The sequence below is a fragment of the Dermacentor andersoni genome, chromosome 2 (genome assembly GCF_023375885.2).
Source record: "Dermacentor andersoni chromosome 2, qqDerAnde1_hic_scaffold, whole genome shotgun sequence".
Lineage (NCBI taxonomy): Eukaryota > Metazoa > Arthropoda > Arachnida > Ixodida > Ixodidae > Dermacentor > Dermacentor andersoni.
The window spans coordinates 226377340-226405025 of NC_092815.1; the positions used below are offsets into that span (position 1 = coordinate 226377340).

The window sequence follows — 27686 nt, forward strand, 5'->3', positions numbered from 1 at the left end:
ATCATACGGAGCTCCAAATTACACGGCTAACTTAGGAACATAATTTTGGTGTACAAAGCTTTGTAGCCATTTCAGATAGCTTAATTATTCTATACATCAATTTATCCTTTATTGATGCTCTTAACTTCGGCACTTTGCAAAGCGAAGAGATGTGTTATGTTGCAGCGAGAAGCTAAGCATTACACATAATTCGATATTCTTCTGCACTTTGCAAAGTTAACTAAATGATTTCAAAGATCTAATCGGAGTAAGCTACATTATTTTGGAAAGCACATGGCCGCTCAGGAGCCACTGAAAGTAAAAGCCAAGGTTCGCCCGTCGGTTAAGATTTATTTTAACGCAGCAAGATTCCAAACGCGCTTCAATTTGCTGTGTTACCAATTTATTCAGCGGCAATTTCAACAAATGAAAGTAAATAGCTCAGCAGACATATATGAGGCCGTGTTTCAAGTGGGTATGACGCACATCATTTATTAAGCCTCTCATGAAAATAAACAAATAAAATTAAAGTAACACGTTCACTCGATCTGATAAAGGACAACTAAAGAAAGAATGTATAAGTGCACCACTGAAATCCACGAACTCAACAAACAACCTCGTCGTCACATCACAGACGCGATCCTTCCAGGGAGGGAATTGTAGAGCGATTCGACGGGCAGCAAACGAATGCGCTCCCACTCTTCTTCAATAGCTGCCCAGAGTTGGTCGCTGTGGCAGTCGTTAAACCCAGCCTTCTGCTCAACTTGGGCTTCGTCAGGCCCCAAACATTCTCTATTACGTTCAGGTCTGGGCTTCGTGCCGGCCACTCAAATGTTGAGATGCAGAAGTTGTCCAGCTTATGGCTGAATGCCGTTGACGCCTCACTTCGCTGAAGCCAAACGAAGGCCATCGGCATAGGATCCTTCCAGCACGTAAGGCATCAGGGTGTGTTCCAAAATGTACATGTAGGAATCAGACGTTATTCGGCCTATTACACGGTGAATTGGTCCGAGGCCTGCATAGCTGATGGCACCCCACATCTGGAAGTGGCACACCTGCGAGACACTGGAAGTGGTAAGGGAATACATCTACTTAGGGGTGGTAGTGACCGCGGATTCGTATCATGAGACTGAAATAATCAGAAGCATAAGAGTGGGCTGGTGTGCGTTTCGCAGACAGTCTCAGATCATGACCTGCAGATTGCCATTATCCCTCAAGAGAAAAGTATATAACAGCTGTGTCTTACCAGTACTCGCCTACGGGGCAGAAGTCTCGAAGCTTACGAAAAGGTTCTACTTAAATTGTGGACAACGCAACAAGCTCTGGAAAGAATAATGATGGGTGCAACGTTAAGGGGGATAAGAGGAGAGCAGATTGGGTGAGGGAACAAACGCGAGTTAGTGACATCTTAGTTGAAATCAAGGCAAATAAATGGGCATGGGCAAGGCATCTAATGAGGAGGGAAGATAACCGATGGTCATTAAGGGCTACGAACTAGATTCCAAGCGAAGGGAAGTGTAGCAGGGGGCGGCAGAAAGTTAGCTGGGCGGATGAGATTTAGTTTGCAGGGACAACATAGCCACAATTAGCACATGGCCGGGGTAGTTGGAGAAGTATGGGAGAGGCCTTTGTCCTGCAGTGGGCGTAGCCACCCTGCTGATTATGATGATAATGATGATGATGAGGATCATTCGTCGAACCTGCACCACAAGTGTTAAAGTCCTGTATAAAAAAACATGAAGTTGAGTGCCCACAATAATCGAATTCTGTCGGCAGCGAGCGCGGTAAATGAGACTGTTATGCTCACACTTATGGAGCGAGCACAATGGGGCACTGTCGACTCCACTTTTTTTCAATTCAATTCATTTCAGTTTATTTGAACATACATAGGTGGTACAGGATGTCCACGAGGCGCGGCAAAAGGAGGCAACAAGGCCTCCTGACAGGACCTTCACCTCGGGATGACACATTATGACAGCAGGTCGGCATGACAAAATACTGCCCTACATTGTGAGATCCAAGAAGTCAGTGAAAATTCAGAAATACATTGCTGTGTCACATATGACAAATTATCCTATGATTTGATATTACACATTGATTACATCATTCTAATTCACGGAAACACTGATGTAGATAATCATTCAAATTGCACTTGCTCAAGATAAAAGAAAGGTACAATTCTAAGCAAAAGAGGCAGGAGAAGAAAGCGTCATTTTCATTTTTTTCTTAAATTGAGAAAGGGTTTTGCAATCATTTATGCAGTTGATCATTAAAGGATCAGTGTTACAGAGTGTAACTGTTTGGTTGTCTATGATCTGAGTACCTTAAATTGTGCGTGACTTCGACCAAACCATAGATACAGTGCGCGAGTTATGGGTGAGGTTCCTGTTTAAGTACTTAGTGCAAAAGGATGTAAAATCATGCTTAATGTTATGAAAAATAAGTACAGCCAATGAGAAACTATAAATTTGATACTACGGCAGTACCTTAACTGCGTCGTACAGGGATTCTTTGGTAACAGGTGCGGAACGGAATACCGTCTTCAGCGTCCTGAACTGAAGCGACAAAAGGCGGTCTGAATCTGATTTGTTACATGTACCCCAAACTAGCTGACAGTACATAAAATAGGAGTGAACTACGGAAAAATGAATCTGCTTTCTCAAACGCAGAGGTAAAAGATATTTTACGCGTTGCTACAAACCGATAGACCCAGATGCTTTCAAACGAACCTGATCCACGTGATCTGTCGATGTTAAGTCATATTTGAAACAGACGCCCAGGAAGCGGCAAGAATTTGTTGACAATAGATTGGTATTATAGATCTGTAGTTGGACGTGATGATTCAAGGGCTTGATTTTGGGGCGGAAAATAATATATTGTGTTTTCTTTATATTTAAGTCAAGTTCGTTGTTATTTAACCAGATCTGTAGCTGACTCAGCCACTGATTTGAATGTTGTTCAAGTGAGGCTAGATTTGGAGCAGAAAAGAAGACAGTAGTGTCACCCGCGTAAAGGATAATATCAGGTGTCAGGGGGATGTTAACGAGGTCATTGATGTATAAAATAAATAACAAAAGCCCAAGAATACACCTTTGCGGCACACCGTACTTAATTATTCCTATATCTGACAGAAATTGATCCATACTAGTGTATTGTTTTCTTCCTTTGAGATAACTGTGTATCAGCTCATGTTCCATTCCTCTGATTCCATAATTTCCCAGTTTTTTGATCAGAATTTCATATTTAATAGAATCAAAGGCTTTTCTGAAGTCAAGAAAAATGCCCAGTCTGTATAGTTTCTGTTGAAAGTTTTCCAAAATATGGTCCCTTACGACTAGCAGTGCACCGTTGATTTTCTAGCCTGAAATCCATATTGTTGTTTACATATAATATTCTGAGCATTTAAAAATTTGTTGAACCTCGTGTATATTATGCGTTCAGGGATCTTAGAAAAGAGCGGGAAAACAGAAATAGGTCTGTAATTATTCAGATCATTTTTTCTCCTCCTTTGAATATTAAGGTTACGGCAACTTTCATTTTATCAGGGAATATACCTGTCTCTAATATGAGATTACAAATATATACTAGAGGACCCACAAGTAACGGAAGTACGGCCTTGATGGGACATGCACTAATATTGTCATTTCCTGCGTGCTTTGCCACCTTTTATGAAGTTGTTAGCTGTTTGCCACAATAATTTAGGACTGTTCATGTCTATAGAAAATTTGTTGTAGTAAGCTGATTTTGCTTTCTTAAGATCTGAAGTTAAGTTCTCACGGAAATTTTTAAACTCCGTGCAATGAACCGGATCTTTCGTTTTTATGAAACGAGCAAACAGCCAGTTTTTTTCTGTTTATACGTCTGTATAATACCATAGTAATGCACTCTTTTCTTATCCTCCTGTGCTTATTAATAGGCACGAGTGGAAAAGCACTGTTATAGTGGTGAACCAATTTCTCTAAAAAAATGTTATATGCTTTACACGGGTTGCTTTCACTATATATATCATCCCAGACTACGTCAGCCATCAGTGAATGGAACAGCGCAATGTTATTTTCGTTGATTATTCGTCCGAGGAATTTAGTTCTATCCATTTTTTTCATCAACGAAAGGAAGGCAAAAAAAGGGAAGGTGATCACTTATGCTCGTCAAAATTACACCGCATGTTATCTTATTTAAAGGTAAATCAGTAAAGCACAAGTCTATGAGCGTTTCAGAATGTTGACTGATTCGTGTCGGCTTATCTACAATATTGTCACAACCATATGATAACATAAACTCGAGGGGGTGCACCTGGCTAGCATTGTTTCTTAATAAATCAATATTGATGTCACCAAATATAATAACATGTCATTTAGTGAAGGTAGCATACTCAAGAAAGGACTCAACGTAAGTAAGAAAGGTGCTAACTAATCCCTGAGGGGTCGGTACGTGAGAAGTATTATCGTATTATGATTGGTCACACCAACTGTCCCAAAATCATCACACACTACGGTGAATTCCGGAAGAACCCCAAAATCAATGTCTTGTTTCATATACAAAGATACGCCGCCACCACGTCTTTCTTTCTTAAATACAGAGACGTTGTAATAACCTGTTAACTGTGTAACATCGCTATTTGATGTATACCATGTTTCTGTAAGTCCAATTATGTCAAAGTGACATTTTATGAGCTCGAGATCAGCCTCAATGTCATAAATCTTATTTCTGAGACTGGGCATTTAAATGACACAAGGAGAAATATTTGCAATAGATATTTTCATTTATGAACGCGTTAAGGGAGTCGCTAGTATACATCGTGAAGGTTAACAATAACAGCAGCATAAAAAAGAAACCAACTTAAGCAATTACCTCAAGGTCTTGTTCATAGGGAATCCTTATTGCCCTTGCGCCAGGTTCTTTCCTTAAAAAGACCTTTCCATCGGAACACCACCAAAATTGGTGGCCTTGTTCGCGTGCTCTTGATTCGGCAAGCCATAAAAGCTCTCTGTTCAGTGCCGTCAGATTATCGAAAAAGGAAATATCTTTACCACACTTCTTCACAACTTCACGCTTTGCAAGCCAATTTACTTTCACAGATTGGCGGGAAAACCTTATCAGAATGATCGGCACTTTGTTCACAGGTGCTGGCAGGCGAACAGGGGAAGCTCGAGTTTCTGAGCAAGATTAGTCAGTTTTCCGAGAAGGTTTTCTTTTTCGGTGAAAGATATACCGTGAATTCTCATGTTGTGACGCCTACTGTATTGCTGCAATTCGTTTAGTTCCTTAGCCTTGTAACTTCATTTTTGTCTTGCTGCGCCTCTAAGACTTCTACTCTCTTGCTAAGGCTCTCGATCTGCCCCTTATGCCTATCAGAAGTTTGTAGAAGAGCATCCTACTTGTCTGACACATGTTGAACCAACTTTTCAATGTTACCGACAATTTCCTTTAGGTTTAACAAGTCTTCCACTTTGGCAGTTAGATTTACCAGACTGCCATTAATCGCAGCAAGTTGTTTATTGATAGTTGCAGGTCAGTGATTGCTACGTTGCACTTTGCGCGAAGCGCACATGCGACATGTTGGACACATCAATGTGTTCTTTGCTTCCTCATTCTGCGTCTTGAACGCGCGTTCACTTATGCCAGAACATTTGCCTAGGTGGTAGTACTGACAACACTCAACACACTTCATAGATTCCTCATCATTTGAAAGTTCTTCACAACACGAAAGACAAGTTTCGGTTGTCATGATAGCATTCAAAGCAGCAAAGGTAGCAATAGAGGCAGCAATAAGGGTAGCAGGGGCAGCAACATAAATGACAAGAAATACAGGTTAGATTCAAATAATAACCAACCAATGCTGCCCAATGTGTGAAGCTGGCCAGCACGGTGCTCGCTTTTAAAGGCGAATTGAAGGGGCGGTTCTGCGCCTTCTGGTCCTGCGATGACCCTGCTTATGACAAGGGATGAGAACAGGGCTGACGAACAAGTTGCCGCCACTGCTGCCCAATGTGTCACGGGCTTTCCGTGCAGCTTGCGTGTTGCCTGCAGTCAGAGGTGAACGCCTTCAAAGTTCTTGCAGTGTGACGCGAGGTGATAATCTTTCTATATTCTAAGTAAAGAAGTGACACTACTTCTTATACAGATACCGGCTTATGCGATGTGACTAAGCTGGACGTAATCTTGCAAACAAATTACGAGAGTGGCACGTTGGAATGCTATAATAAGGGCGTATAAAGTAAATAACTCTCACGCTATAGACACAAACATTACAAGAGTGAGCTCACGGGACAAGGCAAATGGCAACGCACTACAGTTGTTTGAGCAAGAAATATAATGCAGCTTAATATTATATCGTACTGGTAAATAGAAAGCCGAAGTTTCGTATCTGGGCCTTGTAGACATAACGCAAGAGAACATACTTCATCAAGATAGGAGCACCTAATGCAATCTTTCCGAACTTACCGACACCTCTCCGACCGCCAGACTTCGCTGAACGCTCCACCAGTTGCAAAATGACGCTTATCAGTGAAGACTATCGCATGCGAATTGTCGGGTCCACAACTCGTATGCGGAGGCAAACTCAAGACAAGCCCTTCTGGGCGATTTTTCCAGAAACATCTTTTGGTAGGCAACCCTGCTGTGAATGCCAGCTTCGTGGAGCCTCTGTCTTATCGTTGGCAGGCGGAAACTTGTCAAGCCGTGCTCATTCTTGATCTCTTTAGCAGTTAGAAAGGAATCTGCAACAGATGCAGCCACATCCTCTTCCTCGTGTGAAGTGGCCCTTTCAGGGTGACCACGTGGAGCGTCTTCCATGCGACCGTCTTGACGGTACGTCTATAAGGCTCGGCTCATAGTTCCCATTGGGCGATCTCTCACATTACAAATAGCTCTATGGGACATTGTGCGTCCCATTATAGCGATCGCTCGTCGCTCTTTCCTGGTCAGCATTGCAGCCATCGCGAAAAGGAGTGTAATAGTTCGCGTCAGTCATTGTTTGCTTCTATTACTTCATGTGCTAATTGGCGTTGACGTGCCCATTTACCGCGGTTCGGATGAATTATTGCCATTCTTTATGTTGAATCCGCGTTGTTGCCAGAGCTAACGCAGGCATTCCAGCGCGAATCCGCGCTTATCACGAACGGCGACTGTTGGACAAGCGATAGCAAGCAAAAAAGAAAGAATAAGATAACTTTGACTGTCTCTTATGACAAAATTAAGGGCCGATATCGCAGTTTGGCCGCGGCTATGCATGCCGCACGCAGGCTTCTGGCGCTCGAATCCAAGATATCTCGGACTCATCAGGTACTCGTGCATACCGCTCGTGCAGCCGCCAGCCGGCTGCTCGACTGCTCCCGATAAGTCTGATTCCGACTGCACAGGCATAGCCGGATACAACAGTTCACCGATGTCCAGTTGCTTGAGCATACGATGCTCAGCTCTTCTGCACATGCGCTGGGAGTCGAAGGGAAGGTCGAACAGAAATGCTGTCCAGGGGCCCATAACGGCCATGTTTGCGTAGCGCAGGAAAGTAGAAAAACAAAGGGCAGAGACAAATAAAGAGCGCTGCTCTAATTTGCGCTCTTTACTCGTCCGTGTCCTACATTCGCGCGCTACACAAACAATCGCCGTTGTGGACCACGTCCAACTTGCTCGAGCCCTAATACGTCCAGGGGTAATTTCGTTGTTCCGCAGCCATAGCGTCAGAGTCGATGGACCACAACCTTCGCTCGAAGGTGGAGTAACATGCGGTCTCCAGGGAAAAGGGTGAGTACGAAAGGCCACCGGGATGCTTCCGCACGGAACTGTCCAGTATGTTGTCTAAACGCAGAGCCCAGCGTGCAAGGCGGCAGACGCATCACTGAAGTTCGAGAGCCGAAACCGCGTCTGTTTTAACGTCACGACGTCAAGAAAGCTGCCATACGAGGCTTGTTTCTTTTTCCTTATTTTTTATCACCTCCCTAAGCCCGTGGGGAGTGCTCTGGCAAACAGCGTAGCCCAGCTACTTGCTCCTAATAGGGTGCTGAGCGACTGCTAGCAAGGTACCGTTGGTCCATTAAAATTGTAAGCTGAGTAAGTGGAAGTGCCTTCATCTTCCGGTTCTTGCAGACCGCAAGATGCATCAATGCCTGACTTAGAGAACACCATTATTTGTTGTCAGAAGCGAGATCTTCTCTTAACGCTCATAGCCGTGAATGTGGCCGAGCACCTACTCTAGGCCACGGTCAGCAGCTTGCAAGGAAAGTAATCGAGTATTTTCATATGAGACGGAAAGGAGATAGTTGCGTTAGCCTGCCGTCCAACGCCCTCTGTGACGTTGAGTTTGGGTACCTCAATTTTTAATGAGTTAGCGTTCTTAGGGTACTTGACTCACTTGTGGGGGCTGGCTGGCTGGCCGACTTGCCAGCTGGCTGGCTGGCTGGCTGGCTGGCTGGCTGGCTGGCTGGCCAGCTGGCTGGCCGGCTGGCCATTTGCCCGCCCATCTAGATAGATCTGAGTAGCCAGTGGTCGAATGAGTAGTACAAGTAGCTGCTGAACTGAGGCAACAGGATGTCAAACCAACCAAATTTGGCTCACCGAGTACGTGAAAAGTAGTTGGCGCCTTGCATGCGCTGTTTGGTTTCGCATTCACACTCTTGTTTTGCGCGAAATTGGGAAATGGCTGTGCGATTTCAGCTTGTCAGACGCACTGGTTCGTAGCCAAGGTGTCGTTCGTTGGTTGGCCACATAATTCGTTGACCACAGAATTCTTGGTGCTTCTAACGGCAATGGACGCTTCGTTATTTATTAATCTTTCTTTTTACCCACTCCCCTCTGTAATACTTGGGTCATGATGGCACAACGAAATAAAAAATAAATAAAGAACTACAGTCGGCATACCACGGAGCAGAAATAATTCGTGTGGTGCGGTACCTCTGATGGCAGCGCGAACAGACGGCATCCCAAACGTAAACCACTTTTGCTACCTCCATCGCCGCACGCTGAGCGTCTGGAGGAAGCTTTAGCTCGGGTGATCCTATCTAAATACATGTAAAAGGAGAATTCGCTTTTCTCTGCAACCACTGCACCAAATTTGACTAGGTTTATTGCATTTAAAAGAAAAACTTACAATTTAGTGTCTGTTTTGAATTTTTTATTTAGGTCGTCAAATTTTTATTAAAAATTCGCAACAATCGCAAATTTTCAGAAAACGAAACTAGCAAGTTTACAACTTTGTAACTCAGCAACGAAAAATATTCCCATGCTGTGAATTGCATCTAATAGCATTAACGCTTGAAGTACGAATGCAGCAACTTCAGACGCTGAGGCAGAACTAACACAAGCTGTTTCGGCGTAGCGTGTCAAGTGGTCAACGGCTGTCACAACCCATCGCTTACCGGTGAGAGTCACAGGAAGAGGACCATACAGGTCAATGCCAATGACTTCAAATGGTTGCGACGGACACGGAACCGGTTGCAGGTGTCCGCTTGGAGCTGATGTAGGGAGCTTTCGACGCTGACATAGGACGCAGGAAGCCACATACCTGGCTACACTGGCGGACAAGCCAGGCCAGTAGAAGCGACCTTTGATGCGGTCATAGGTTTTCTGGAAACCAAGGTGACCAGCAGTCATGTCGTCGTGAGAAGCCTGCAGGACATGAGCACGTAGAGAGCGTGGCAGGACAGGAACCCAGCGTTGACCGTCTGAGTGATAGACAAAACGGTACAGGACGCGGTTGTCAATCTTAAATTGCGTCAGCTGTCGCCGAAGGCGGGCGTTAGGCGGGCGCGAAGCTCCTTGAAGGTGGTCTATGATGCGCCGACAGTAAGAGTCTGCAAGTTGCTGAGATTGGAAAGATCTGTTGTGTTAAGCATCTCCTCTACAGTGGCCAACGAAAAAGCATGTGAAGAGGGGTCGTACGTAAGCTTTTCACGGATGATAGTTGAAGGTCCATTGCTTGGTGTCACAGGAAGCGGACAGCGAGAAAGCGCGTCTGCATCCTGGTGTTTTTTTCCGCACTTGTAGGTAATAGTGAAGTCGTATTCTTGCAGACGAAGGATCCACCGACCAAGTCGTCCAGACAAGTTCTTCAGCGTCGAAAGCCAGCACAATGCATGATGGTCTGTAACAATGGTGAAATGGCGGCCGTGAAGATAAGGTCGAAACTTCTGCACAGACCAAACGATAGCTAGGCATTCCTGCTCCGTGATGGTGTAATTATTTTCGGCGTTTGTCAGAACGCGACCTGCGTATGCGACGACCCTCTCACCTAGAGTGTGGTCTCGCTGTAGGAGAATGCCACCAATGCCGTGACCACTAGCATCTGTATGCAAGAGGGTAGGAGCAGCTTCATCAAAATGGCGAAGTACTGGTTCAGATGTGAGAGCGTGCTTTAGATGGGCGAACGCTGATTCACATTCGGGAGACCACACAAAGGGAACATTAGAACCCAGTAATTGATGCAGAGGTGACGCTATTGAGGCGAAGTCTCGTATGAATCAGCGAAAATAGGAAGCGAGGCCTAGGAAACTGCGCAAATCTTTGGTCTTTTCGGGACGAGGGAAGTGCCGAACTGCCGAAACCTTGTCAGGATCTGGACGAATGCCATCTTTGCTCACAATGTGACCTAACACCTTGATCGTCTTGCTCGCAAAATGGCCTTTCTTGGTGTTTAGCTGAAGTCCAGCGTTGGCAAGGCATGTGAGAACTTCATCCAGACGTTTCAGGTGCTGAGAGAAGGTTGACGAGAAAACAACAATATCGTCCAGATAGCACAAGCAAGTCTTCCACTTCAGGCCACGAAGAACGGTGTCAATCATGCGTTTGAACGTTGCGGGCGCGTTGCAGAGACCGAAAGGCATGACATTAAACTCGTAGAGCCCATCTGGCGTCGAAAACGCTGTTTTCTCTTTATCGTCCTCATGCATAGGTATCTGCCAGTAGCCAGAGCGCAGATCGAGACTAGAGAAGTACTCGGCACCCTGCAGGGAATCCAAAGCATCGTCTATTCGCGGCATAGGATATACGTCCTTGCGTGTGATCTTGTTAAGTGCTCGGTAGTCGATACAAAATCGAACAGAGCCGTCTTTTTTACGAACCAAAACAACGGGGGATGACCAAGGGCTAGCAGAGGGGCGTATTATGTTCCGTTGGAGCATGTCGGTGACGTTCTCGTCAATGACTTTCCTCTCGGCTAGCGATACGCCATACGGTCTACGGCGCACGATAGATGTGCCATCGGTCTCTATCCGATGCGTCGTAATCGAAGTTTTTCCTAACGAAGATGAATGCGCATCAAACGAAGCTTCATGTTTTTGGAGCAAAGCAAGCAACTGTTGTGACTGCGATGGTGTCAGGTCGGAACTGATGGCAGCTGCAAGAGCTGAAGGAGATGCGATCTGTCCAGTGCAAGGAATTTCAGAGGAAGCTGCTTTAAAGGAAACAACAGAGATAGACTCCGATTCAGTGGCGCAAGCCAATGTAGTGCCTTTAGGGATGAGAATCTTTTCGGATGTCGGGTTTGTAACACAGAGAAGTGCAGAGCCATGATCAAACCGAACCAGCCCTAATGCAAAGGCTATCGCTCTTGCGAGACGGCGTGCAGATGGTAATACGAGCACGTCGCCGCAGTCAATGACATCAGACGTGACAGTAACAATGCTTTGATGGCGAGGTGGTAGCGCGGTATCTTCTGCAGCAAGCAAGTGAAGTGGTGCGTCATCTACATGAAGGGAATAGGTCGTGTCAGTCATGTGGAGAACGCGTTGGCCGCTGCAGATGGAGGCGGAGGCCGTAGAAAGAAAATCCCATCCCAATATGAGCTGCTGGACACACGAACTTAGCACTGCAACTTGCACGTAATGTAGAAGTTCGTCAATGGAAATACGAGCAGTGCACATGGCGATAGGTTGAATGGCGGCACCTTGAGCAGCGAGTAACGTTGGTCCATCATAGCGGGTCGTAACTTTCCGGACTCGCGAGCACAATGCACGGTGAATAACTGAAACACTAGCACCAGTGTCTATCAAAGCTTCCACTTGTACACCTTCTACTACAACCAATATCATATTGCACGGACGCGATGGAGGAATTTCTGTCCTGTCGTTCGATGCAGCTTTTCCTCCAAAAACTGCATAATTCACTTTTCCGGACGACGCTCGGCGAATTAAGAAGCAGGTCGAAGTGGGGACGTAGAGCGGCGAAGGGGTGACGGCGAGCGGCGTCTCGCAGGAAGATACGTCCGAACCGTCTCGGAGGCTACACTAGCTGATGGAGAGCAGCCGCGCGGAAGAGCATAAGGACGGCGTTGGTCATGCAGGCTCCCTAGACGTTGGATGGTAGCTCCGGGCGAAAAGTCATCCCGTTCGTATGCGTCATATCCACGACGCTCGTCTTGCTGGCGCTTGCGGCAAAAACGTGCTATATGGCCACGATAGCCGCAGTAGTAGCAGATGGGACGAGGAGGACGCCACTGCGGATAGGTGGTTTGGGTTGGTGCGCTGGTAGTCAGGGAAGCCATGTGGGCCGACGTTGGTTTTTGAGGCATCGGTGGAACGATAACTGGAGTAGCGGCGGCTACTTGTGCGTGCGTTGGTGAGGCCCGAGGGGTTAGAGGGTCCGTGTACGCTGCGCCAGCCATGGACGCCAATTCCTGCTTGACAACGTCTCGCAGATTGGTATCCGATACATGAGAAGGCATAGGCCCTGCGACGAAGCCAAGATACTGTAGCTCTTCGCGAATTATTGCGCGTATCATTGCTCCTAACGTGGGGTCGTCAGCGGTAGTGGTTGCAGTGGTGTCTGGCTGCAACCGTACTGATTCGAATTCGTCGAGGCGCTGGCAGGTAGCGACAATATCAGTGACGCTAGCGGGGTTCTTGATGGCTAAGGCATTGAAAGCGACCGCGTCGATGCCTTTGAGGATATGGCGAACCCTGTCTGATTCGGTCATGGCCGTGTTCACGCGTCGACAAAGAGCAAGCACGTCCTCGATGTATGAGGTATAAGATTCCCCGAGTTGTTGCTTTCGAGTGTCGAGCGTCTTTTTTGCGAGGGCGCAACGAACAGCCGGTGTGCCTAAGATTTGGCGGAGCTGCTGTTTGAAAGCACTCCAGTTCGTGAAATCAACCTGATGGTTGAAAAACCAAGTCTTCGCTACTCCTGTGAGATAAAAGGCGACGTGACGTAGCTTGGACGCGTCGTCCCAACGCTTAGCCGAACTCACTCGGTCGTAGTCGTCCAACCAATCCTCGACGTCTTCACCGCGAAGTCCAGCAAACAGATGGGGATCACGCTGGTGCCCACTGATAATCCAATACGGAGAGGCTGGGGTAGCCGAGGCCGAGATGGTTGAAGTAGAAGTGCCCGTTGGCTCGTCCTGCGACATACTGGCGGACAGCTGGCACAATCGGTGACCTGATCGAAGCTCCAGGAGGTTCAGCGGGGAGTCAGAGGACGGAGGACCGTAAAGCACACTCCACCACTTGTGATGCAGCAGTTATCACGACGTTTATTACGCGTCGGAGATGCGGCGAACCAACCACGCCCAAAGCACGGATCACACAAGAGCGAGCCCCACAAGCGATGAAGAACCCCATATGAACCCCACATGATGATGATCATGTACACTGACAATGTATAGCTTATAAATGCCCACAATATATATATATATATCTTGTAACGCATACGAACGGCGCGGAGGACAAGACGAGAGAAGGGAAGACGAAGAGAGCGAGGAGTTTGAGAGGCCGGGCTACGCTACGATCACGCTACGATCATCGTCCATCTGCTGTAAATAAAACCATTTCTTCGCAACTCTTCGTAACAGTTGTGGTGGAAGGTGCTGGGTAATCGACAGCCGAAGACGAAGGCTGAACCACAAATTCTTCCACGGAGCCGTCGCCTTGCTGGACTCCCACCGAGTCCACCGGAGATGAATATGTCCTACTACGCAGGCGAACAACGGCCCATTCCAACTGCTGCCCCGACAAGTTCTGTTCTGCAACTGAGAGATGCGCGTCCCTTCGCCGGAAGATCGGACGAAGACGTCGAGGAATGGCTCATCCATTATCACCGGGTGAGTGCCGCCGACGTGTGGAACAGCGGTTCTCAGCTTTCGAACATCGTGTTCATTCTAACGGACACTGCGTTGTTGTGGTTCGACAACCACGAGGAAACGTTCACAACATGGGGAAGATTTGTTTCGGAAATCAAAGAGCGATTCGGCGACTCCGCGATGAAAAAGAAAAGGGCAGAACAGACGCTACTTCAACGTGCGCAAGCACCTGACGAAACCTGCACGACCTACATTGAGGCAGTAATAAAGCTTTGTAGGATGGTGGACTTTGGAAGGTCCGAGGAAGACAAAGTCGGGCACATCCTAAAAGGAATTGCCGAGGATGTTTACAATTTCCTCATCGCAAAAGACAACCGGACTTCCGTCGCTTACATCATTCGGCGCTGTTGCACTTTCGAGCAACTAAACACGAGGCGCATAACGCCGAAGTTTGGCAGGCTAGCTAATGTGACGACAGTTGCAAGCGTGGACAGAACCCAGCTCTTTGATCTTGCATCAACGATCCGACAAATAGTTCGGGAAGAACTGAGCCTGGACGCCCGAGTGAACATCCAGCCACTCATAGCTTCCGCCTACCACCAGATTTCGAGCCAAACGTGGCATCTCTCTCCCCGTATCCTGCGGCAAGGGGCACTGAGGACAACGAACCCGTGCCCCGACAGCAGCCACGTCCCTACGACAGAGGCCCTACTTATGACGCTCGGTCACAACGAGATCAGCCAGCATTTTACCCCCGAGGCCCTGCGACTTCTCTCAGGCCGCGACAAGAACAGCACTGACCCTACTACCACGACGCGACTTATGAAAGATATAACGAATTTCAGCAAGCAGCAGAGACACGTTATCCACATGACAACGAACTTCCTCGCCGCCCGCAGCAGCCTAGCATTCGTTTGGAGGAAGATGCTGTGAACCGCGACCCTCCCGCGTGCTACAACTGCGGTTCCGCAGGCCATATAGCTCGGTATTGTCGCCAAGGCCGTCAATCACAAAGGACACCACCGATGTTCTCGCCACCCAGAACCCGTACTTCATATGACTTGCGGATGACCGATTTGCTTCCAATGGACCACTTCTCACACGCGACCAGGCGCAGCGATTCGCCAGCTTCTGAGCGCAGTTTGACGCCACCAAGTAACCGTCCCCGTCGCTCTCCGTCCCCTCGGCGCCGTTCTTCGTCACCGCCGCCGGGAAACTAGCATCCGCGGCCAATGGAGGTGTGGTCGCCGGACGGTCTTTGCAAGAAATACCTCTGGCTCTTGTGATGTTCAAAAACAAAGTGAATGTCTCGATTGACATAATACCGACCATGGCGTTAGTTGATACTGGGGCGACTGTGTGTGTGATGAGCCTCGCTTTCAAAAACCGTCTAGGCCACAAAGTTATGTTTTCTTGGAACGACGGTATTACCTTTCGTGGAGTAGGCGGCGAGTGGGTTCAACGCCTTGGTGTTTGTGCTGTGAGTGTTTTGTTGGCTGGGAAAGTGTTTGTGTCGGAATTCCTTGTTCTTTCTTGTTGTTCGCACGATGTTATTCTTGGTATCGATCTTCTTGAACAGTGCGGCGCTGCCGTGGACTGTGGTTCTGGCGAAATATCATTGAACAAGTTATTTATCCCCGCAGGGGCGTCTGCGTCAGCAGGCGTTTGGTGTGTTGCGACACCACGGACCCGAGCACACGAGGGTTGGACCCTCCCGCGTGTAGCCGTGCGCGGCTTAGCCGTGTCCGGGGAAAGGGGGATCCTGGGGGTTGAGCCGATGCCGGGTGTCCGGACCTTTAGGGCCCCCCGGCGGAGGCAACACACCTCTTTGGCCTCTGCTTCACGTAGACGGCACCCCCGGACTGACCCACCCGGGGGAAATCGGTAGTTGCCTTTTCCTGTCTCTCTCTCCCTACAACCTTCGTCTTTTTCTTACTTTCCACCTTTCCTGTCTCCTTCTCATTTCTTTATTACTTCCGACCTTCCTGGCAGCAAGGGTTAACCTTGTGTGAGTAGCCAACCTTGGTTATGCCATATTGGGTTATAGTGGCAACGTACAGCTGGCGTTTGCAGGCCCTGTTTTTCAGGCCCTGCAGCGTCCCCTTGTTGGACTCCATGGTGGGTGGCTGGCGTTGCTGCCGAAAACTACACGTCCACACATGGCTACTTCCTTCCCTCCACTACTTGATCGCCCTCAGAAAAGAGGGCGCACCGATGAAGTCTTCCAATTTTTTGGCCGCCAAAAAGAATCCTTCCCACGCTTCCATGTTATCCATTCTGCAAAACCAGATAAACCAGTAAGAACTATCTCACCCTTCCTTGTCTCGAAGTCATTGACTGAAGCCTTTGGTCCTGGATATAAGGCGTCGAGGATGGCAAGCGGGGATCTCCTTTTGGAGCTCCACGATCAAAAACAATATGAAAAATTGTCAACACTAGTGTCATTTGGAGAAACCCAAATAATTATAACCCCGCACCGCACGATGAACACCACCCGTGGTGTTGTCTCTGACGATGACTTGATGGAGCTCACTGAGGCTGAACTCTTGGAGGGCTTCAGTGACCAGAATGTAATAAATGTTAAACGAATTAAGATGAGGCGAGATGGAAAAGAGATCAAGACGAAACACCTGATACTCACCTTCGGCTCAAGTGTCCTTCCCGAGTCTATCGAAGCCGGTTATATCAAACTTCGTGTTCGGCCATACGTTCCCAATCCTCTCAGATGCTTTAAGTGCCAACGTTTCGGCCACAGTTCACAGAAGTGTCGAGGCCGGCTGACTTGTGCCAAGTGCAGTGACAAAGAACATTCTTCCGAAACGTGCCAGAACACTCCACATTGTGTTAACTGTGATGGCGAGCACGCCGCGTACTCGCGGTCATGCCCTGCCTGGAAAAAAGAAAAGGAAATCGTTACAATCAAAGTCAAAGAAAACATAACTTTCAAGGAGGCACGGAGGCGGGTATCATACCTGCCCAAGAAAACCTTTGCCGATGTGGCGCGTCAGGGGGCAGCGTCACAACGGCCTCCGGCGGCTGTCCGGCTCACAAGCAGTGAGTCGCCAGTCACGCCATCTGCCCCCACGGTGGTTGCAGCTAGCGCTGCTCCGCCAACAGAGCAGACGGAGCCATCGACCCCGAAGGTGGGCGCAGCCGAGGCTGCCCCAACCTCCGAGGCCCCCTCCAGCGCTGGCAGCGGCCAGCGCAGCCAAATCCCTCTGGGAGCCCCATCGACCTCCGGGCTGGTGGGCGCAGGGGTCTTGCCCTCCAAGGCGGGACTCCCTCTGAAAACTTCCCGCTCGCAAGAGCACGTGTCCGGCGCCTCACAAGAGGCAATGGACACCACACCTATCCTCAAGGCGCACCAGGCGCCTAAGGAGCGTCGAGAATCACTCGAACGCTTCAAAAAGAACAAAACACCTATTACAGGGCCTCGAAAGGGCTCTGTAATATAAGGCATCTTTCCGTTTCCGTAAACACAGCACCAATTTACCTTAAACATGGATACACAAATCATTCAATGGAACATCAGAGGTCTCCTTAGAAACCTTGATGATTTGCAAGAACTCATCCACAAACATAATCCAAAAGTGCTGTGTTTACAGGAAACACACTTAAAATCTAAACACACAAACTTTCTCCGTACGTATGTTACGTTTCGCAAAGATCGCGATGATGCCGTCGCATCATCGGGTGGTGTCGCGATTCTTACTCATGGAAGTATTGCGTGTCAACCTCTACAGCTACAAACGCCCCTTGAAGCAGTGGCGGTTCTAGTTGTCCTACTAAACAAACTCATCACCATTTGCTCCCTTTACATACCCCCGCATTACCAACTGAACAAACATGAATTTCACTCCCTGATCGATCAATTGCCAGAACCTTATGCTCTTCTTGGCGATTTCAATGCGCACAGCTCCCTGTGGGGCGACTCTCGTATAGATGCGCGAGGTCGCCTTGTTGAGCAGTTCCTTTTTTCTTCTGGAGCGTGCCTTCTCAATAAGAAAGAACCCACATATTACTCTCTTGCAAACCGATCCTTTTCGTCAATAGATCTTAGTATAGTCTCCCCGTCTGTACTGCCTGAACTTGAATGGGAAGTTACCGACAACCCTTACGGTAGCGACCACTTCCCTATACTGCTAAGATCATATAAAGAAAACGAATATCCACCATACGCTCCTAGGTGGAAGATTGAGACAGCTGATTGGGAGAAATTTCGATCTCTAACTAGTATCTCATGGGCTGACCTGTCTTCGTTAGGAATTGACGCTGCAGTCGAGTTTTTTACAGCATTCATATTAGATCTCGCATTTAAATGCATATCAGAAGTAAAAGGCTTGGCCTGCAAACGACGTGTCCCATGGTGGAACGACGATTGTAGGATCGCTCGTAAAAAACAGAACAGGGCGTGGGGGTTGCTACGCGCTTCTCCCACTGCAGAGAATCTAGTCAACTTTAAAAAAGTAAAATCCGAAGGCAGGCGAACCCGCCGACAGGCCAGACGAGAAAGTTGGCAAAAGTTCCTATCGAGTATTAACTCGTTCAGAGATGAGGCGAAAGCCTGGAACAGGGTCAATAGGATAAGAGGGCGACAAGCACATGCACTCCCTTTGGTAAACACAGAAGGCGATACCCTACAAGATCAGGCGGACTCACTTGGGGAGCACTTTGAGAGCGTGTCAAGTGCCAACCATTACTCGCAATCCTTTCTCAAATATAAACAAATAGAAGAATGTAAGCCACTCATGAGAAAATGTCAACAGAATGAACCATACAACTGTCCTTTTAGCATTGCCGAGTTGAGAGCTGCCTTGAGTGCATGCAAGAGCTCTGCACCGGGATCTGACAGGATCATGTATGAAATGATCAAAAACTTACATAAAGACACCCAAGTTACACTAGTCACACTTTTCAACACCATTTGGGCTGCGGGATACCTCCCGACTGCATGGAAAGAAGCTATAGTGATCCCGGTTTTGAAACAAGGCAAAGATCCTTCCTCAGTGGCAAGTTACCGCCCGATAGCCCTGACAAGTTGCCTTTGTAAGGTATTTGAAAAAATGATCAATCGCCGCCTCGTGCATCTCCTAGAGTCCAGGAAAATGCTTGACCCATTTCAGTGTGGTTTTCGGGAAGGGCGATCTACAACCGATCATCTTGTGCGCATCGAAGCGAGCATTCGCGATGCATTCGTGCACAAGCAATCTTTCTTATCTGTATTTCTGGATATGGAAAAAGCGTACGACACAACCTGGCGGTACGGAATCCTGCGCGATCTTTCCGCGATAGGTATCCGCGGCAATATGTTAAATATTATAGAGAGCTACCTAGAGAACCGTACATTTCGAGTGAAAATAGGTCCTGCACTGTCGCGTACATTCATACAGGAAACTGGGGTACCCCAGGGTGGCGTACTCAGCTGCACGCTCTTTGTCGTCAAAATGAACACGCTTCGTGCATCTTTACCACCAGCTATTTTCTACTCCGTCTACGTAGACGATATACAGATAGGATTCAAATCCTGCAATCTCACTGTTTGCGAGAGACAGGTACAGCATGGTTTGAACAAGGTGTCACAGTGGGCAGAGAAAAACGGATTTAAAATCAATCCTCAAAAGAGTTCTTGTGTGCTGTTCACAAGGAAGAGAGGCCTAGTTCCGGATCCTTGCTTACAAATGTGTGGACAACAGATACCAGTAAACAAAGAGCACAAATTTCTAGGTGTCATACTTGACTACAAACTCACTTTCGTCCCCCACATTAAACATCTTAAAGAAAAGTATCTAAAAACAATGAACATAATCAAACTTCTATCCCAGACTACGTGGGGTAGTGACAGAAAGTGCTTAATGAACCTCTATAAAAGCCTCATTCGATCACGACTAGACTATGGTGCCGTGATTTATCACTCTGCCGCCCCAAGTGCGCTAAAAATGCTAGACCCTATTCACCATCTAGGTATCCGCTTAGCCACGGGCGCTTTTAGGACAAGTCCCATTGAAAGTCTGTATGTAGAATCAAATGAGTGGTCACTCCATTTTCAAAGAACATACATCAGCCAAAGTTATTTCCTAAAAGTCCACTCTAACCCTCAACATCCATGTTTCATTACCGTTAACGATATGACATATGCTACACTCTTTCATAATCGTCCCTCAGTAAGACAGCCTTTCTCGCTACGTGTGAGGGAGCTTAGTGATCAAATGCATGTCCCACTCCTCGAGCTCTGCCTAATGCCTCCAGCCAAGCTGCTACCTCCTTGGGAGTGGCAGCTGATACAATGCGACATATCTTTCGTTCAAGTTACAAAGCACGCTTCAGACATTGAAATCCAAATGCATTGCCGGGAACTCCAACACAAACACTCCTGCACGGAGTTCTACACAGACGCATCGAAGTCGCACGACGGGGTGTCCTATGCAGCCGTCGGTCCATGCTTCTCGGAATGCGGCGTACTGCATCGGGAAACTAGTATCTTTACGGCTGAAGCCTACGCAATATTATCGACCGTGAAGCATATAAGGAAATCAAAACTCAAAAGATCAGTTATATATACAGACTCCCTAAGTGTTGTAAAGTCTTTGATATCGTTCTGTAAGCACAAAAATCCTGTTATAATTGAACTCTATTCCATGTTATGTAAGGCATATGTATCTAACCAGCATGTGATTATTTGCTGGCTGCCTGGCCATAGGGGCATCCAGGGTAACGTTCTAGTGGACCAGATGGCCACATCAATTTCATTGAATGCAGTTAATCCTACTGCTTCAGTCCCTGTCACAGACCTGAAGCCTCTGTTAAGAAGGAAACTACGAAACCACTGGCAACGCATGTGGGACGAAGAAATAAATAATAAACTGCATGTAATAAAGCCACAATTAGGTTTCTGGCCTCCTGTAACAAAATCCCGCCGGACAGATGTCCTCTTCTGCCGTCTAAGAATAGGACACACTTTTGGAACACATAACTTTTTACTCACGGGAAACGAGCCTCCAACCTGTGGTAGATGCGGGGAGAGGCTGACAGTCCTCCACGTTCTACTGGAGTGTCGGGAAGCCGAATCTGAAAGAAGGAAACATTTTCTCTTAGCATACCGGCAGCACATCCCCCTTCATCCTGTTATGTTACTTGGCCCAGAACCACTCTTTGACACCAATGCAGTCTTAAGTTACCTGAAAGATGTTGTATTGCATGTTGTTAGCCCGACATGTTCGTAGCGTCTCCTCTCTTCAGAGGATGGCGCTGTGATAGTTCTCTCGTATAGCACGTGCCTCTAGGCCCTTGTGTTTCAAGGGCTCCGGCGAGGCAACAGTGCTCCAGCTATTTTTACCATCTCATATATTTTCAATTCTATGTCATTCTTTTACGATGGATTTTAATGTTCATAGTATTCGTCATTAGTCACCGCCATAATTTTATATCACGTAGATTTTATGCACTTTACAGCAACTATTTTTAGGCCACTTTACAGCCAAGTCACATCTCCATAATACATCGTCAACATCACCACTTGTCATGGCGCTCTTTGGCCACACCTGGCCCTTGCGCCATTAAACACCACATATCATCATCATCAAGTTATTTATATCGGCACATGCCGAACAAAGCTCGGATGGTGAAGACAGAGACACAGACACACTCAGTGTTCTTGATGAAGTGACTGCACCATCGTGGTGCCTGACGCCCGTCCGGGTTTCGGCAACTACTGTTGATGCTGATTGTGTTGGCCTTGTAGTTATTCCTCTCCGCATAAACTGTGCTAAAAAAGATATACTTGTGCCCTGCTCTGTCATGTGCATGACAATAGGAGTCGCCACATTGTGGGCGCTGAACTGTTCCGCCACGCCGGTGGTCCTTCCTCGCGGTATGAAAATCGCTCTCTTCGGTAAATCCGCATGTAGCTCAATAGCGGCACTATATACGGACGTCTCTACAGCTTGCTCTCCTTGAGATAATTGCCATTCTGAAGCGCTAATGCTCGGCATGATCAACAAGGCTCTCGGTACATCGGAACGGCAAGCACTAGTACAGGTCCTTGCCAGGCATGAGGCGGCATTCGACTTCACGCATGGAGATGCACCCCTTCATTTACCGTTGTCCCGCGCTCGTCACAGAATAGATACCGGCTCAGCACACCCCATCCGCCGGAAGCCCTACCGAGTGTCATCGTCCGAGCGCAAAGTTATTGCAGAGCCAGTCAAGGAGATGATGAACAAAGGTGTCGTTCAAGAGTCGTCTAGTCCATGGGCAGCCCCAGTAATACTGGTGCGAAAAAAACATGGCTCCTGGAGCTTCTGCGTGCACTACAGACATCTAAACGCAGTGACGAAGAAGGATGTCTATCCACTACTGCGAATCGATGACGTCATTGATTGCTTACACGCGGCTTCTTACTTCTAAACACTTGATTTGCGATCGGGGTATTGGCAAATACCTATGGACCCTGCCGACAATGAAAAGGCTGCTTTCGTGACTCCAGATGGCCTATTCGAATTTAATGTTATGCCTTTTGGCCTTTGCAATGCTCCTGCCACCTTTAAAAGGTTCATGGACACAGTACTACGTGGTCTAAAGTGGAAGATATGTATGTGTTACCTCGATGATGTTGTAATCTTTGGCCGCACGTTTGAAGAACATAACGAACGCCTCAGCCTCGTTCTACCTGCATTGAGAAAGCTGGACTGGTTCTAAACTAAAAAAAGTGTCGGTTCGGCGAACGTCAAACACTGGTCCTGGGACACTTAGTCGACAAGGATGGCGTCAGACCCGATCCTCGTAAGATTAAAGCGGTGAGCTCCTTCAAACCACCGCAGTCAGCACGAGAACTCCGCTCATTCATTGGCCTATGTTCGCATTTTCGACGTATTGTTCCCCGGTTTGCTGACATCGTTTGCCCATTGAAAAATATTTTGCGACAAAATGCACCTTCAATTGGACACCAGAGTGTGACGCATCATTCTCTCAAGAGCAGTTTATAATAACATCAATACCTGTCTTGCGTCACTTAGATCCATGTTGCCCGACTGAAGTTCACACTCATGCTAGTGGAGTCGGGATAGGAGCGGTGCTTGAACAACGTCACAGTGGCGCAGAACATGTCGCATATGCCAGCCGTTGCCTGAGCAAATCTGAAGGCATTTATACGGTTACGGAACAGGAAGGCCTGGCTGCCGTTTTCGCCATACAAAAGTTTCGGCGTTATCTTTACGGTAGACCATTCAAGATTATCACCGACCATCATTCTTTAAGCTGGCTGGTCGGTTTGCGTGATTCCTCTGGTCGCCTCGCACGTTGGGCGCTGCGCCTCCAGGAATACGACTTTGTGGTATCGTACAAGAGTGGCCGTCGTCACGCTGACGCAGACTGCCTCTCTCGGATTCCTCTTGCGGCTACCGACTGCGATGATGAGAATTTTGATGACTGTCTCGCTGCTGTTACTTCTACGTTCCCTGACGCGGCAGACTTTCAGCGACAACAACGGAATGATGTTACCCTCGATCCGCTTTTTGTCGCCGCCCGTACTTCTAAAAACAGCGGTCGCTTTACTGTCTGTGATAAATTGCTCTACAAAACTAATTACTCCGGGCATGGAGCGCGTTTTCTGCATGTTGTCCCCGAGAGTCTCCGCATAGACGTTCTACGCGCCATGCATGACGATGTGACATGCGTGTATTTCGGCTTCGTACGAACTCTCCACCGCACCTAGGAGCGGTTTTATTGGCCCAAGATGTACGAAACAACCAAGCGCTATGTCGCTAGTTGCGAAACGTGCCAACGTCACAAGCGACTGACCACCGCAGCCTCGGGTCCCGTTCGGCCATTGACACCGTCCAGTACGCCGTTCGAGCAAGTAGGCATTAACCTTTTGGGTCCATTCCCGTTATCTAACAACAAGAACCGTTAAATAATTGTCTGCGTAGACCATCTTACATGGTATGCAGAAACTGCAGACATACCGTCTTCCACCGCAGCTTGCTTGGCGGTCTTCCTGCTGCGTTCCCTGGTCCTTCGTCTTGGCCCACCACGTGTCATCATCAGCGACCGTGGTCGGCAGTTCACTGCTGATGCCATTGAAGGTTACTACGTTTATGCACTTCACAGTTCCGTCATTCCACGCCGTATCATCCACAGACCAATGGCCTCGTTGAAAGGACAAACAGAACGCTGACTAACATGCTTGCCATGTACGTCTCATCATCATCATTCTGGGATGACGTGCTTCCGTTCATCACTTACGCATACAACACGGCGAAACACGAAACCACGAACTATAGCCCATTTCATCTCTTGTATGCAAGGTTACCGCGAAGCCCTCTGGACACTTTCTTACCCTTCGTACTGCACAGTGACGATTCTGTGTCGAAGACTTTGTGTCTCGCCGAAGAAGCCCGTTGAATAGCCCGTCTTCGTACTCTGGCCTCACAAAGTCGCTCGAATGAGCGATACTACGACCGTCACGTAAAAGTACCGTTGGAAAATGTGACTTGGTCCTTCTTTGGACACCGCGACGCAAGCCTGGATTGCGCCAAAAGTTCTTGTCACAATATTCAGGCCCATTTGCAGTTGTGGACCGCCTGAGCGAACTCTCTTACGTCATAGTTCGCATCGTCTGCAATGGTCCGCGATGAAGCAGAACTCAGCTGACTCATATTGCTCGCCTGAAGCCTTTGTACCATCCTTGTTCATCCTGACTCACCCCACGGGCTTCGTCTGCTTGCGGGAAAATGTAACGGATACGAAAGGCGCGTACAAGAAGTGAGAAGGGAAAGTTAAGAGAACGAGAAGTTTGAAAGGCCGGGCTGCGCTACGATCACGCTACGATCATCGTCCATCTCCTGTTACTAAAACCATTTCTTCGCAACTCTTCGAAAGACTATATATATATATATATATATATATATATATATATATATATATATATATATATATATATATATATATATATATATATATATATATTGATACGTGCACTAGCCTATCTCTCAGGCGACCACGTTCTGGCGTCGAAACTCGGTAAGGGCTCTGGCGGAGTGGTTGAGCGCACTCTTCGGTTATTATGCGATGCTTTGCAACTGGTGTTTGTCAAATCCTCGAAGACGTCGAAAAGCAGTCTTTGTATAGTCGGCGAAGACTTCCGAGCTGTTGCTGCTTGCTCATGGGGAGAGTTGGATTTACGTCGAAGTCTGGTTCGGGGACTATGGTCGGCGGGGTAGATGCGGAATATATGACAGCACAGTCATTCGCCCAGTGTTTTTTAACAACACTCTGACCGTCAAGAGGTATGTTAGCGAGTTCTTCAAAGGGCCGGTATAAGACTTCTACTGTAACACGCCCCTAGCCCGGCTTGACGCAATGTGGTATCAGCACGACGGGGCCCCAGCCCGACAGGTCGCCCGCCTACGGAACAAGAACCAGCAGCGTACCGACAGCCGACACTACAACCTACGACGACGCTTCGTCGAGTACCAGCCCGGTGACCGTGATTGGGTTTGGACCCCGATAAGCCGACGAGGACTCAGTGAGAAACTACTGCGACGCTATTTCGGACCCTACAAGGTCATTCGACGTATTGGCGCAGTGGACTACGAGGTCGTGCCAGACGGCATTTCGCATTCACAGCGGCGCCTCGCACGACCAGAAGTTGTCCACCTGGTGCGTCTTAAACCTTCTTACGCATGCTGACGAACTTCCCTTTTTTGTTGTTTCTTTGCTCATCGTCATCATCATCATCATCAGCCTGGTTACGCCCACTGCAGGGCAAAGGCCTCTCCCATACTTCTCCAACTGCCCCGGTTATGTACTAATTGTGGCCATGTCGTCCCTGCAAACTTCTAAATCTCATCCGCCCAGCTAACTTTCTGTCACCCCCTGCAACGCTCCCCTTCCCTTGGAATCCAGTCCGTAACCCTTAATGACCATCGGTTACCTTCCCTCCTCATTACATGTCCTGCCCATGCCCAGTTCCTTTTCTTGATTTCAACTAAGATGTTATTAACTCGCGTTTGTTCGATCACCACATCTGCTATTTTTTAATCCCTTAACGTTACGCTCATCATTCTTTTTTCCGTAGCTCGTTGCATCGTTCTCAATTTAAGCAGAACCCTTTTCGACAGCCTCCAAGTTCCTGCCCCGTACGTGAGTACTGGTAAGACACAGCTACTATACACCTTTCTCTTGACGGATAATTGCAACCTGCTGTTCATGATCTGAGAATGCCTGCCAAACGCACCCAGCCCATTCTTATTCTTCTGATTGTTTCAGTCGCATGATCCGGATCCGCGGTCATTACCTCTCCTAAGTAGATGTATTCCCTTAGCAGTTCCAGTGCCTCGCTACCCATCGTAAACTGCTGTTCTCTTCCGAGCCTATTAAACATTACTTCAGTTTTCTGCAGATTAATTTTTAGACCCACCCTTTCTGCTTTGCCTCTCCAGGTCAATGAGCATGCATTGCAATTGGTCCCCTGATGTACTAAGCAAGACAATATGATCAGCGAATTGCAAGTTACTAAGGTATTCTCCATTAACTCGTATTCTCCATTCTTCCCACCCCAGGTATCTGAATACAACCTGTAAACACGCTGTGAATAGCATTGAAGAGATCGTATCTCTCTGCCTGACGCCTTTCTTTATTGGGATTTTGTTGCTTTCTTTACGGAGGACTACGGTAGCTGTGAAGCCGCTATAGATATCTTTCAGTATTTTTACATACGGCTCGTCTACACCCTGAATCCGTAATGCCTCCATGACTGCTGAGGTATCGACTGAATCAAACGCTTTCTCGTAATCAAAGCTACATATAAGGGTTGCTTATATTCCGCACATTTCTCTATCACCTGATTGATAGTGTGAATATGATCTATTGTTGAGCAGCCTTTACGGAATCCTGCCTGGTCTTTTGGTTGACAGGAGTCTAAGGTATTCGTGATTCTGTTTGCGATTATCTTAGTAAATACTTTGTAGGCAACGGACAGCAAGCTGAACGGTCTATAATTTTTTCAAGTCTTTGGAGTCGCCTTTCATATGGATTAGGATTATGTTAGCGTTCTTCCAAGATTCTGGTGCGCTCGAGGTCATGAGGCATTGCGTATACATAGTGGCCAGTTTCTCTAGAACAATCTGCCTACCATCCTTCAACAAATCTGCTGTTACCTGATCCTCCCCAGCTGCCTTCCCCTTTTGCATAGCTCCCAAGGCTTTCTTTACATCTTCCGGCGTTACCTGTGGGATTTCGAATTCCTCTAGACTATTCTCTCTTCCATTATCGTCATGGGTGCCACTGGTACTGTATAAATCTCTATAGCACTCTTAAGCCACTTGAACTATCTCATCCATATTATCAATGATATTGCCGGCTTTGTCTCTTAACGCGTACATCTGATTCTTGCCAATTACTAGTTTCTTCTTCACTGCTTCTAGCCTTCCACCGTTCCTGCGAGCATGTTCAATTCTATCCATATTATACTTCTTTATCTCAGCTGTCTTACGCTTGTTGATTAACTTCGAAAGTTCTGCCACTTCTATTCTAGCTGTAGGGTTATACGCTTTTATACATTGGCGTTTCTTCATCAGATCTTTCGTCTCCTGCGATAGCTTACTGCTATCCTGTCTAACGGAGTTACCACCGACTTTAATACACACTCCTTAATGATGCCCGTAAGATTCTCGTTCATTGTTTCAACACTAAGGTC

The 27686-nt window shown here is 47.5% G+C and overlaps 2 protein-coding genes across 2 annotated transcripts in view; one reads left to right on the forward strand and one right to left on the reverse strand.

The window, feature by feature from the left end:
• The window catches only part of LOC126539977 (dual oxidase maturation factor 2-like), a 449790-nt gene that overhangs the window by 165620 nt on the left and 256484 nt on the right, over nucleotides 1–27686 (forward strand). The gene's annotated exons all lie outside the window — the stretch shown is intronic.
• LOC140216211 (uncharacterized) lies at nucleotides 861–13402 on the reverse strand. Its single transcript, XM_072286617.1, has 5 exons — nucleotides 12731–13402; nucleotides 12268–12409; nucleotides 8333–8495; nucleotides 7220–7402; nucleotides 861–1044 (listed from the first exon to the last, which is right to left on the reverse strand). The coding sequence occupies exons 1-5, from the start codon at nucleotides 13322–13324 to the stop codon at nucleotides 861–863; spliced, it is 1266 nt and encodes a 421-aa protein (XP_072142718.1). The 5' UTR covers nucleotides 13325–13402.